This window comes from Arvicanthis niloticus, chromosome 5 (genome assembly GCF_011762505.2).
Source record: "Arvicanthis niloticus isolate mArvNil1 chromosome 5, mArvNil1.pat.X, whole genome shotgun sequence".
NCBI classification, from domain to species: domain Eukaryota; kingdom Metazoa; phylum Chordata; class Mammalia; order Rodentia; family Muridae; genus Arvicanthis; species Arvicanthis niloticus.
The window spans coordinates 5,803,024-5,816,241 of record NC_047662.1 but is presented as its reverse complement, the minus strand read 5'-3'; the positions used below and the strand labels follow the sequence as shown (position 1 = coordinate 5,816,241).

The following is a 13,218-nucleotide window of genomic DNA, read 5'->3' as shown; positions in this document are numbered from 1 at the left end:
CATTCAGTCCCCAGAGCCTACATCAGGCAGCTCACAGCAACCTCTAACGCCAGTTTCAGGGGTCCAGTGCCTGTAGCCTGTCGATGCTCACTACACATGACATGCATGTATACATATACCAAAAATACCAAGACAAAGATACCAAAACAAAGATACTGAGGGGGAAGAAAACCTCTGAGCACGTGGTAATGCAGGGTTTTTTTTTAATAGTAGTAGTGTAATTTTTTTGTTGTTGTTTTTGGGGGGGGTTGTTTATTTTGGGGTTTTGTTTGGTTGGTTTGGTTTTTTTGGGGTTTTGGTGTTTTTTTTTTTTTTTTGGTTTTTCGAGACAGGGTTTCTCTGTGTAGCCCTGGCTGTTCTGGAACTCACTCTGTAGACCAGGCTGGCCTCGAACTCAGAAATCCACCTGCCTCTGCCTCCCAAGTACTGGGATTAAAGGTGTGCGCCACCACTGCCCAGCTAGTAATGTAATTTTTAAGCTCCTGTATGTAACCTAGTGATAGACAGTATTTAAAGCCCTGTGAGGTTGTGTTCCCTGTTGTTTCAGGAGCTTGTGTTAGTGGCTTTCCCCATGGCCCAGACAGAGAGGGTTTTCAGAAAAGCAAAGCTTTTCGAGTGATACTGTGCAATGTGGGTTCACAGCTGCCATTCAGAATAGGCCACTGGTTTCTGACAGCTGATCCCTCCCTTTCTTGTGGGGCCATCATTGGCCCAGAACCCACGACCCAGAAGATCCTATAATGTACTGTGTTACAGCTATGCACATGTATGGTAGCTCTTTAGAAATTGGTTCTTGAGAGGAGCCTTATGTTTCTGGAGCTATGTAAAGTTGTGTCCACATTCTGTATGAAGAGGTTGAATTTAGAGACGTGCCTGGAGCAGCCTGGGATGTGCGCTTTGTGTCTCTCCTCACACCGCTTCCCCAGAGCTCCTGCTGACAGCACAGGGAGCCTTCCATACAAGCTTTAAAAACATCTTGGAAAAGTTAAAAGTCAGAGTTTTTTGTTTGTTTCTTTGTTTTGTTTTTCAAGACAGGATTTCTCTGTGTAGCCCAGCCATCCTTGAACTTGCTCTGTAGACAAGGCTGGCCTTGAACTCAGATATCCACTTGCCTCTGCCTCCTGAGTGCTGGGATTAAAGGTATGCACGAGCACACCTGCGTGCCCCCCCCCCCTTTTTCTTTTTTCTTTTCTTTTTTAAATAGTAGTTTAATTTTTTTTTTCAGTCCAGTCAGTATGTGACTTCATTCCGTTTTGGGATATTTGTCAGTAAACAATTATGATTGGGGCCAGATGTGGTGGTGTTTATCTATAATCTCAGAATTTGGGAGAGAGAGAAAGGATGATTATAAACTCAAGACCAGCCTCAGTTCCTTCAGAGGCTGAGACCCTGCCACTCAGAAGCACACAGACTGACAGAAAAACGTAAAAAATGGACAGGTTAAGTTGCTTGCTCTCAAGCCTGAGGACTTGAGTTCAGTTCCCAAACCCATATGATGGAAAGAAAGACCTGACTCCCACAAATTGTCCTCTGACCTCCACACACAGTGCTGTGGAATATGCTTATCTGAATATAAACACATATACTATACATGTACTTGTATATATAATAAAACAATAAATAAAACTAAGAAGTCATTTCTTCTAAAAAAAAAAAAACTTAACAAGTTACTGGGATGTGGCAATGGACTTCTTCCTCCTTCCTTCCCTCCCTCCCTCCCTCCCTCCCTCCCTCCCTCCCTCCCTCCCTTCTTTCCCTCTCTCCCTCCTCATGTGCTCACTGATACACTTGAGTACACAGAAGGACTTGGTGTGAGAGAGATGTGGTGACCAGTGTGAGCCGTCAGAGACGAGCACTTACATTCCTGTGTCATTTCTACTCTTCATCCCCTCCCTGTTGGATGGATGCACTTTGATAATAACTAGGTTGGGTTATTTGTCTTTTGTAGGAGATAAACTTGAGGGGAAAGTTCTGTAAAATTTTCCTCCTTGTTTTGGGAAACTATTTTAATACCTTCTTAGTTAACTAATTTCTCTTGTTGGTAGACTCTGGAAGAGAACTTGTCATCACAGATCCAGTCATCAAGAACCGGGAGCTCTTCATTTCGGATTATGTTGACACCTACCATGCCGCTGCTCTGAGGTAAGACTGCTGCTGGGTGGGGTGACTCTGCTCTGATCTGTGGTCATCTTTGTGGCCAGGCAGACACCTTATGATCTAGGCAAGCTAACACTCCTCTGTTTCCTGGGGTTATTGAAATTTTAGGGATTGTCTAACTCCACTTTACCTTTCCCTATATTTCATAGTATTATTTGCTAAAGTTTCTGGGCTGAAATACCCTGCAGTTCTGCAGTTACCTTTGTAAAAATCAAGCCCAAGTGCTACAAAAGATAGAGGGGAAAAACAGATAAAGAAAATGTTAAATATAAAAAAGCCTAAGAAGAAGAAGAAAGTACAGGAATTTTTTTATTAGCTTTTCTTCCAGTTTTCTTTCTTTCTTTCTTTTTCTTTTTTTTTTTTTTGCTGTTATTGTTGTTTTTGGTTTTTGGTTTTTCGAGACAGGGTTTCTCTGTGTAGACCCTGGCTGTCCTGGAACTCACTCTGTATGTAGACCAGGCTGTCCTGGAACTCAGAAATCCACCTGCCTCTGCCTCCCAAGTGCTAGGATTAAAGGCGTGCGCCACACCTTCGAGGCTCCAGTTTTCTTATATCTGAGCATTTTTACTAAAATGGATGCTAAAGAGTAGAAGAATGTATTGATGATACAGACTGAAGCAGGAGGAGACATCACATCCAATTAAAGTGGATGTGCCCTTCTCTTCTGTCCTGTGTGCTCTCTCCAGAACAGGGCCAGGATCACATGCTATGTCTACATGTGCCACGATCCGTCCCTTGCACATGTTGTGTCTACGTGTCTGGCTGATTTAGGATCTCTTAAGTGTCATAACAAGTATGGTAGATGTGTGTGTTTGGGTTTTATTGCTGTGAAGAGACACCATGATTAAGGCAACATTTGATTGGCACTGGCTTAACAGTCTCAGAAGTTCAGTCCATTATCATCATGGTGGGAAGCATGCAGGCAGACATGGTGCTTGAGAAGGAGCTGAGAGCCAGGCGGTGGTGGCGCATGCCTTTAATCCCAGCACTTAGGAGGCAGAGGCAGGCGGATTTCTGAGTTCGAGGCCAGCCTGGTCTACAGAGTGAGTTCCAGGACAGCCAGGGTCTACACAGAGAAACCCTGTCTCGAAAAACCAAGAGAGAGAAAGAGAAAGAAAGAGAAAGAGAGAGAAGGAGCTGAGAGTTGTACATCTTGATCTGAAGGCAACAGGAAAAGGGCTGTATATCACACTGGACGTAGCATATATAAGACCTCAAAGCCCACCTCCCCAATAACACATTTCCTCCAACAAGGCTACACCTGCTAGTAGTGCTACTCCCTCTGGGCCAAATGTTCAAACATGTGAGGCTATGGGAACCAAATATATTCAAGTGTCCACAGTAGCCAACATCACAACTTTCCTCCCTGTAAATGATAAATAATAAGATTGTATCAAACAACAGCAAGCACACCCCCCCCCCCCACAGACTTTGAGTACAATAAAAGCCATTGAGACTTGTTGGCTTTAGCTTAACTCCTTACAGTGAGATGCAGCTGTCCCTGGCACGGAGCTCACCTGTGTCGGTCAGTGACAGAGCCTGGGGTCTCCTGTGCAGAGCTACAGAGATAGATCAGTTACTTTAGGCAGAAGGCTGAACCATCTATCTATGATTGGTGTTTGTAAACATTGAGTCTGAGACTATACGCCATGATGGCCGTTGTCTCAACTGTTCATTCATTGTAGCCACTGTGGGGCAAGTACGTAGATAACATATAAATAAATGAGTTGGCTGTGGTCCAGTTGAGCCTTTTTAAAAATGGAAATGAATTATTTTATTTTCACTTCAGGATTTTTTTCCACTTCCTTTTTTTTTTTTTTTTTTAAACTCTGTAAAGATGTAAAATTGTATAAACAATTGTAAAAATGTATAAACAAGCAGTGGGGTCATAGGGCCTGTGGGTCTATGGTGGCTGAGCTCTGCCACGGAAGGAGAAGATGTGTTATAGTTGACTGTCTACTGGGCTGTTCCTGCTTCTGCAGAATATCACAAAAGGATTAAAGCATAACAGCCAGTTAAGATTCTAGTCAGACATCTTGGGAGGGGGGACTTTTGCTAGTTGAGAAGCCAAGGTGCCAGGCCAGGGCAGTGGCTGACGACTTCTTGTGCCCAGAAGGAGCACTGCAAGCCTAGAGTGACCCAGAAGGAGCACTGCAAGCCTAGAGTGACCCAGAAGGAGCACTGCAAGCCTAGAGTGACCCAGAAGGAGCACTGCAAGCTTAGAGTGACCCAGAAGGAGCACTGCAAGCCTAGAGTGACCCAGAAGGAGCACTGCAAGCCTAGAGTGACCCAGAAGGAGCACTGCAAGCCTAGAGTGACCCAGAAGGAGCACTGCAAGCCTAGAGTGACCCAGAAGGAGCACTGCAAGCCTAGAGTGACCCAGAAGGAGCACTGCAAGCCTAGAGTGACCCAGAAGGAGCATTGCAAGCCTAGAGTGACCCAGAAGGAGCACTGCAAGCCTAGAGTGACCCAGAAGGAGCACTGCAAGCCTAGAGTGACCCAGAAGGAGCACTGCAAGCCTAGAGTGATTGCATTTATCTGTGGTGGTTTATAAACTTTTCTCAAATTCCCAAAGCTTTTGTCTATCCTTTGAAGGTGACTTCCCAGGCTCTAATGAAGCCTACATGCTAGCAAAGCAAGTTAATGAGGGTTGACTTAGGCTGATGAAACCGAGTGGTTAATACAGTGCAGCTGGCCAGGTTAGCATCTGTCCTGATGGACCTTTGCTCTTTCCAACTCCTCACAGGTTGGTCACTGTTTTAAAGGACTTCCAGTTCTAGTAAAGGAAATAGTGAAAGATGTAACTGGTTTTCCAGTATGTTTTGACATAACTGCTTAAAATGAATATATTTAGGGATTTTTAACACTATCCAGATTTGATAGATAACATTCATCTAATTTTTAGTATTTTTAGAAGAACTGTGTAGTAGCTGGACACAGATAAATGTGGATCACTCTAGGCTTGCAGTGTCCTTCTACAGTAGGCCCATACACATAACATAAATAATAAATCCTTTTAAAATAATTTTAGGGACTGAAGAGTTGGCTCAGCTGTTAAGACTACTCTTCAAGAGGTTCTGAGTTCAGTTCTCAGCAACTACATGGTGGCTCACAACCATCTGTAATAGGGACCATCTGTAATAGGGTCTTATGCCCTCTTCTGATGTGCCTGAAGACAGCTACAGTGTACTCATATACATAAAAATAAATCAATCTCTCTCTCTCTCTCTTTTGGTTTTTTGAGACAGGGTTTCTCTGTGTAGCCCTGGCTGTCCTGGAACTCACTCTGTAGATCAGGCTGGCCTCGAACTCAAAAATCCGCCTGCCTCTGTCTCCCAAGTGCTGGGGTTAAAGGCGTGTGTCACTGCTGCCTGGCAAATAAGTAAATCTTAAAAAAATAATTTTTAAAAAATGTTGTACAAAAAGTAGTAGGTCTGGTATGAAACCTCCATTTCAATTTTTTTTTTCTTAAATGAATTAGTTTTTGAGATTGTAATATATCATCTCACGTCCCTTTCCTTCCTCCAAGCCTTCCCAATGGTATTTTTCTCCTTTCTCTATTCAAATTCATGACCTTTTGGGCATTAATTATTATTACATAAAATGCATGTTATATATTCCAAAAAATATAAGTACAACCTGTTCTGTCTCTATAATGTTACTTGTATGTATGTTTTCAGGGATGACCATTTGGTATTGGATAACCACAGATAAGTGTAGTCCAGCCTCTCATTGAAGAAACTTCCCCAGTTTCCTTTTATTAGACTTAAATGAAGCATTTCTTGGTGACCTGGTGACTGGATGACAAGTACTTACTTTGTCACTACGTGGTCTGGCCTGGTAAATCTTGTTGAAAGCCTGGCATTTGCCAGCACCTGATGCCCTGTGTGTGGCTTTAACCACATTCTCAGTGGTAGTATCTCACCAAGGAAAGGTTTGGGGTGTTTCTGTGGTTACCGCCATCAAACAGGATGTGGTGGCAGAACCCTATTAGTCTTCATTTATTCTTTTTTTCTTCTCCAGAGTCAGGGTCCCTTTGCTTACACTTTGGATGAGTGAGATGTGATGATTGAGGACTGAGATTGGCGCTTTCTGTCGATTTCTCTTTTTATAGATCGCCCACAGGGAAGGGCACTTTCTTTTTTCACACATGTAAACCAGTGCTGCTACTATAGATAAATTCAATTTTGAAGGTGACACAAATAAAACAGTTCATGGGCACATGAAAGGAGATCAAATGAATATAACAGAGAAAACCAGAGGACAAAAAAGGAAAAAGAAAAAAGCCCATAGTGCTGGCTCTTAGCACCATTCTTTCAAAGATCAAAGGACTTGGTTACATGGATTCATGCCGTGTGCAGCCATTGACCGGGCTCTGCCATCCCATTCACTTTTCGGTGAAGCTGATGTCTATATTTTTCTTTCAAGCTGGTGCCAGAGTTGGGTTATAAAGAGAAGGAGAGCTTTGTCCTTTAGTCACTGTGAATCAAAAGAAAAGTGGAATTCCTCTGTGGGCTTTGCTTTTCCTTACCCAAAAAGGCATTGGCCCTCAGTCTGGGCTGTGCTGAGAAGTGTGTACTGAGCCAGTGTTACTGCTCTGCACCCTGCTTGAGCCCTTAGCCTTAGCCATCCCTCATCTTTACCTTTCTGGCAAATTTCACATAGGTGCCTGTTTTCTTATTTCATGACCACTACTTACCACTGCCTTTACAAAAGCCAGCATATTGAGTTGATATTGTGCTTGAGTTACCTGTTGCTGAGGTAGCATTTTTGGTTGGCATTGTGACATAACAGTGGAAAGTGCCAGACCCAAACAAGATGACTTCAGCTGAATCCCACTGTGACACAGCTTTGTGACAGAATCAAGTTTGTTGATTTTTGAATCATCCTTTTGACACTTATTCTGGGTCATGTGACCTCGCAGTAGCGTCATAACTTGAACATACATCTTTGACCTAACACCTACTCCAGGCATGTGGAGAAGCACTCACAGAGGGCCTCATGGATTACCTTACTAATTTATGTTCTTTCTCAGTTACTGAATTTCAATAATGTCTATAAAAATTAGTGTTCAAGAAAGAAAATCTTATAATACAGTTATTTATGGTACTGATGATATCCAGCTTCCATGGATTTTGTTTCTTTTTGCCCAGTAGGTGGCTTGATTGGGCATTCACATGCCTTTGGTATAGGGAGCTAAACTTAGCCCTAGGAGCTGCCTGGCAAAACTCCAAGCATGAGCAAGCCCACATCCCATCTCTTGCAGTTATGTTGCTTTCCCCATCAGGATGAGGCTTTGTTGGTGCTGTGTGGAGTGGCTACTCTGTGACTGGGAAAGTGTGCTGTGTAGTGCCCTGATGGAAGGACAGTATGGGAGGTGGTCCTTGCCTTGATGGCTGGGTTTCAGCTTGTTCATTCTCTGCCTCATATGTCTAGTAGTTACAAGAAAAAAAATACTAAGGTCATTCAGGCTACATGCTACCATTTTACCTAGGGATTCATATTTTAGAAAGGTATGTTAGGGTAAATTTTCTAAAGTTCATGGCCATTGTTCAGAGCTTCTGATTTCCATTATGTTCATTCTGCATTAATTTACCTCCATGTTTTGCTGTGAGCAGCTGCCATTATATTTATGGGTTAAAACAGATTAATTACCTCTGTAGAGAATCCTTTAAGAAGTTTTATGTATTGCAGAGTTCTATCTCTTTCAGCTTAAGCTGCACATTTTTGGACTGACTTAGAACGTTCTTACTGTTTTGTCCATATGTGTTAGTGTAGTGTGTGTTGGGCAGCAGAACTTGTCCGTGTCTCTGTCCCCACAATGTTTAACACCTTTTTGTTCTGCTAGCAATTAAGGTCTCTGCAGTCTAAGTTTTATTGTGGTTTCCATGTTGCTTTTCCACACGAGCCTTGTGATGACCTCTTTTCTTCTTTGAAAAGATGCTGATAGTGGCCAAGTGGTTGAACTGAATGTGTTCATCAGCTGATGGAGAAAGGCCATGCTTGATGACTTTTCTATCTAAACACACAGTCTGTTTTTCTGTTTTATATGATGTATGTGTTTATACCGGGTTTTGCACAGCTTTCATTAGTTCTTTTCTAACACTGATCTTAAGCTTGTTGAACTTTGAACTCTGGGTAATAGTGCACAACCTTTTTTTCTGTGTTGTGTCACTTTTTAAAAAAGATTTATCTACTTTTATATGCATTGGTGTTTTGTCTCTGTATAAGGGTGTCAGATCCTCTAGAATTGGAATTACAGACACTTGTGAGCCGCCATTTAGGTGCTAGGAATTGAACCCGGGTCTTCTTTAAGATCAGCCAGTGTTCTTAAGTGCTGAGCCATTTCTCCAGCCTCATTTTGTCACACTCTTAAAAGTTGCTTGTATTTTAAGTCATGAGACAAAAATGTCTATCTGATTACATTTCAGTAAATTAGTAGCCTATCATGAAAAACAAAAGAATACAAGTCCTCTGTACTCAGATGTAGTACTTCCTCTTAAAACAACTTTTGATACAAGGGGAAGTAAAGCTAAAACAAAAGAAGTTTATAAAAATAAAAATGCCATATAGTCTTGGCATGCATTTTAGAAATGTTCAAAGGAAAATTAGTTGTACTAAACATATCATTAAAAAATTTCTTAAATTAAAAATCATTTTTAATGAAAGAAATTCCCAGCTTATAACAATAAACAAACAAACAAACAAAAAAACTACAAGTCTCAAGAGTGTGCTGGCTTTTGTCCTGGTTGACTAGAGAAGGATTTAAGTCAGTCTTGTTCTTAAGGGATCTGAGTGCAAACAGGGTTTCTGCACTGCCTGGAGTTAAGAGTGTTGGTCCTGGGCACCATGCTGATTTCTGTGTGTACGTATTGTTACACCATGAGAGATCACAGTGTGAACTGCACACAGCCATGTCCTGAAAGCGCAAGCCAGAAAATCAAGATGGGATTCTGAAAATGTCTGTTAGCTTACAGGAAAGTTGTAGACAAAGTTGGAAACTGAGAAAGGAATTTTTCAAAACAATTCTCTACTTTAACCTGGTGGCCTAAAGTAGAAAAGCCTCTTGGGAGGTCATCTGCTGTAAGGCTCTCTGCAGCTCTTTGTAGACTGCTGCTGTGGACTCTCTGCTCCCACTCCTGCGATTGCTTTGCACAGGTTTTGGCTATAGGATGGTTCAGTTTTGGTTGACGGTCACACCGAGAGATGCTGCTATTCTCCTATGTGGTACTTTATGGGACATAATGAAGCAATCATTAAAATGAAATAAAAACAAAAATTTCCAACCAAGCGTGGACACCGTCTGTGTTTTATACACTTGGACACTGTCTGTGTTTTATACACTTGGACACTGTCTGTGTTTTATACACTTGGACACTGTCTGTGTTTTATACACTTGGACACTGTCTGTGTTTTATACACTTGGACACTGTCTGTGTTTTATACACTTGGACACTGTCTGTGTTTTATACACTTGGACACTGTCTGTGTTTTATACACCCTAGATTTAGTTGTGTGCCTCTCTCACCCCACCCCACTCCTGCTGCCTTTGTGATTTGCAAAGTTACTAATTTAAACATGTGTTTTGTTGTTTGCTTTTTTTTTCCTCAGAGGGAAGTGTAACATCTCCCATTTTTCTGACATATTTGCGGCTCGAGAATTTAAAGCCCGAGTGGACTCATTTTTCTACATATTAGGCTACAACCCTGAGACAAGGTAAGTCAGTCAGTCACTTTGCCCGCTTCCTTTCTCACTCACGTGTGTGTGTTTGTGCATTTACATGTCTGTGCTTAAGTTAGCAAGACGCCAAACAATGACTCAGTGCTTCCATACCGCAGTTTGTGCCATTGCTGTTTAGTGCAGTTTGTCTGCTTTTACTTTTCTTAGCCAAGAAAAGGCATGGAAATGAGGGTGTAAGGAGGAAGGGGAAGGACATAGCATGGCTGGCTGTGCTTTCAATTTACTGGGAGAGCATTTCCTTGATGCAGACTTTGTCAAGTCTTCCATAGTGTGTTGAAAAAGATATGTCAGTTTGGAAAGTTAGATACTTCTTGTTCAGTTTGCTTCAGGTAATGAAATCCAGAAACACTCACAAAGGTCTGGTGAGACTAGGGGTAGGAGATGGACAGCACCCTGTTGGAGCCATAACAGAATAATTGTTTAGATGAAGGGCAGTGTGGCTACAAGAGATACACCAAAGACACGCAGCCTAAAGTTGAAGACGGCCCTGTGCCCGGTTAACCTTAACTGCAGCTTGACTTCAGTCATCTTAAAGGAGAGCCTCAGATGAGGAATTACCTGGTCAGATGGGCTTGTGGACGTGCCTGTGGGGGATTGACTTGGTAACTGTTCCTTCCTGCTGGAGGATCCAGTTTATTGTGGGGAACACCATTTCCTGGGCAGGTGATCTTTGGCTGTATACAAAGCTAGATAAAGGAATGGATGGCTCAGTAGTCAAGAATGCTTGCTTTGCTTACAGGAACCTACGTTCTTTTCTCAGCAACCACATTGTAGCTCACAACCATGTATGAGGTCGGTTATATATTGCATACCCTTTCTAGCCTCTCTAGGCCACAGACATGCAAGGCATAAACTCATGTAGGAAAACACAAGTACACATAAATAAAATTGATTTAAAAGCCTAAATAAAAAACAGAAAGAAAGACAAGAAAAGGAAAGCTAGCTAGGTATGTCTATATCGTTCCCGCTGTACTTCTTTGGCTATGATCTGAGTTCCTTGGTCTGCATTGCTGCTTGTGTGGAATGGCAAAAAAAAAAAAAGAAAGAAAAAATTTAAAAAAAAGCCTTTAAGTTCCTTCAGTGGTGATATGGTGTTGTAAGTGTAAATAAACCTTTCTTTCCCGAAGTTGCCTTTTATTGGAATGTTTTATCACAACAAAATGGAAGCAAAACACCTGTTAGTATACCAAGTAACTGGGAGCAGGGTTAGCTCTGGTTTCATCTGATAAAATAGAGGCCAAGGCCAAATTAGAGGAGATGAAGGTCATTTGGATACCTTTGTTGTTGTTTTGTTTTTTTCAAAACAGGGTTTCTGTGTGTAGCCCTGGCTGTCCTAGAACTCACTCTGTAGACCAGGCTGGCCTTGAAATCAAAGATCTCTCTACCTACCTCTGCCTCCTGAGTGCTGGGATTAAAGTGTCACTATTCCAGGCTCTATGGGGAGATTATAAGAGTTGCAAATAGCTATGTGCTGAGTGTTGAGGCTAAAATAAACACTGCTGCACAACAGGGTCTAGATAGACCAAGATTTAAATTATAGTGGGTGACTTTGTTGCTTCATTCATTTTGGTTTTTGTTTTGTTTTTGTTTTTTATAAAAGATTTATTTATGGGCTGGAGAGACGGCTCAGTGGTTAGGAGCACTGACTGTTCTTCCAAAGGTCCTGAGTTCAATTCCCAGCAACCACATGGTAGCTCACAACCATTTAGAATGGGATCTGATGCCATCTCCTGGTGTGTCTGAAGACAGCTACAGTGTATTCATAGAAATTAAATTAATAAATCTTTCAAAGAAAATTGGGCTAGGTATGTACTTCAGTGGTAAAGTATTAGACTAGCAACACATAGGCAGTGTAGCCCTGGCTGTCCTGGAACTCTATCTGTAGACCAGACTGGCCTCGAACTCAGAAATTCACCTGCCTCTGCCTCCCAAGTGCTGGGATTAAAGGTGTGTGCCACCACTGCCCGGCTCATTTTACATTCTTATAAGCTTGGGAGGTATTTTCTTCTAAGTGTCTTCTTTACGTTTTCAACCCCTAGTGCCACAGTAACAAAGAAAGCAATTCCCTGCATGCTAGGAATCAACCTAATCAATGAAGTAAAAGACCTTTACAATAGAAAATTGAGAAACACTACCCTAGGACTGGAGAAATGGCTCTTTTAAGAGCACATAAAGCTCTTCCAGAGGACAGTTTAGTTTCTAGCACCTGTAACTCCAGCTCCTAAGGATCTGATGTCCTCTTCTGGTCTTCATGGTTACTCAAGTGTACACATATAAATAACAATAAATATGTAAATAATAATACCATTATTTAAAAAAACTAAAGAAGACACTTAGAAGAACATACCTCCCAAGCTTATAAGAATGTAAAATGAGCTGAGCTGTGGTGGCACACACCTTTAATCCCAGCACTTGGGAGGCAGAGGCAGGTGGATTTCTGAGTTCGAGGCTAGCCTGGTCTACAGATAGAGTTCCAGGACAGCCAGGGCTACATAGAGAAACCCTGTCTTGGAAAACCAAAAAAAAGAAGAAAAGAAAGAAAGAAAGAAAGAATGTAAAATTAATACTGTGAACATGGCTTTATTCCTAAAAACAATCTAGACATAGTTTCTTTCTTGTCCCCTTCCATTGATACGCTTTACAGAACTAAAGGTAATTTTAATACTTAGTGGAAGCACAAGTATCCCAGGTCACTAAAGCAACCCTAAACAGAAGGAGCATTTATGGGAGGTGTTGCTACTTTCCTTAAGTAGACCCCAGCACCATAAAACAGCAACTGCATGGCACTGCTCAGAGGCTGGCCACAGCCTCCAGGTCTTTAGCAAAGATGCAGATACACATGGGGAAGAAAGAGCTCCTCCAACAAGGTGCTGCTAAGTCTGGATATCCAATATGGAGAAGGGTGAGACTTGTCCCTGTTTCTCATATCATGCAAAAGTCATCCGGTGTTCATCAAAACTTCTGTGTGAGACCTGGAACTGAAAAGTACTCCACTAGCTTAATAAATATTAGAAATTGACAAATGGTGTTATGGGATAGGATTCTTCTGCACAGCAAACGGAACAGCAGAGTCTTCACAGTGGGAGGAAAAAAAGCTTTGCTGAGTCTACATCTTACAGGGAATTACTATGAAGACAAGCATCATGTGCTTTCTTTCATAATCTAGAGCTGCAGGGTTGGGGGAGAGAGGAGGTAATGGACAGCAGAGCATAATGGAGACCAGACAAGTGCCACTCATTTCTCGTGTGTAGAATCTAAAGTTTTCCAAATATAAATAGGACACAAGAGTAGAAGACGGGGATGGGGTGCAAATGATGATTG

At 41.9% G+C, this 13,218-nt stretch overlaps 1 protein-coding gene across 9 annotated transcripts in view; it reads left to right on the top strand.

The window, feature by feature from the left end:
• Rere (arginine-glutamic acid dipeptide repeats) overlaps positions 1-13,218 on the top strand; it is a 342,417-nt gene that overhangs the window by 202,268 nt on the left and 126,931 nt on the right. For all 9 annotated transcript variants that reach the window (XM_076933703.1, XM_034501835.2, XM_034501837.2 and 6 more), the window contains 2 exons: positions 2,046-2,142; positions 9,769-9,873. In XM_076933703.1, the coding sequence (XP_076789818.1) occupies positions 2,046-2,142; positions 9,769-9,873 (202 nt within the window). The remainder of the gene's footprint in view (positions 1-2,045; positions 2,143-9,768; positions 9,874-13,218) is intronic.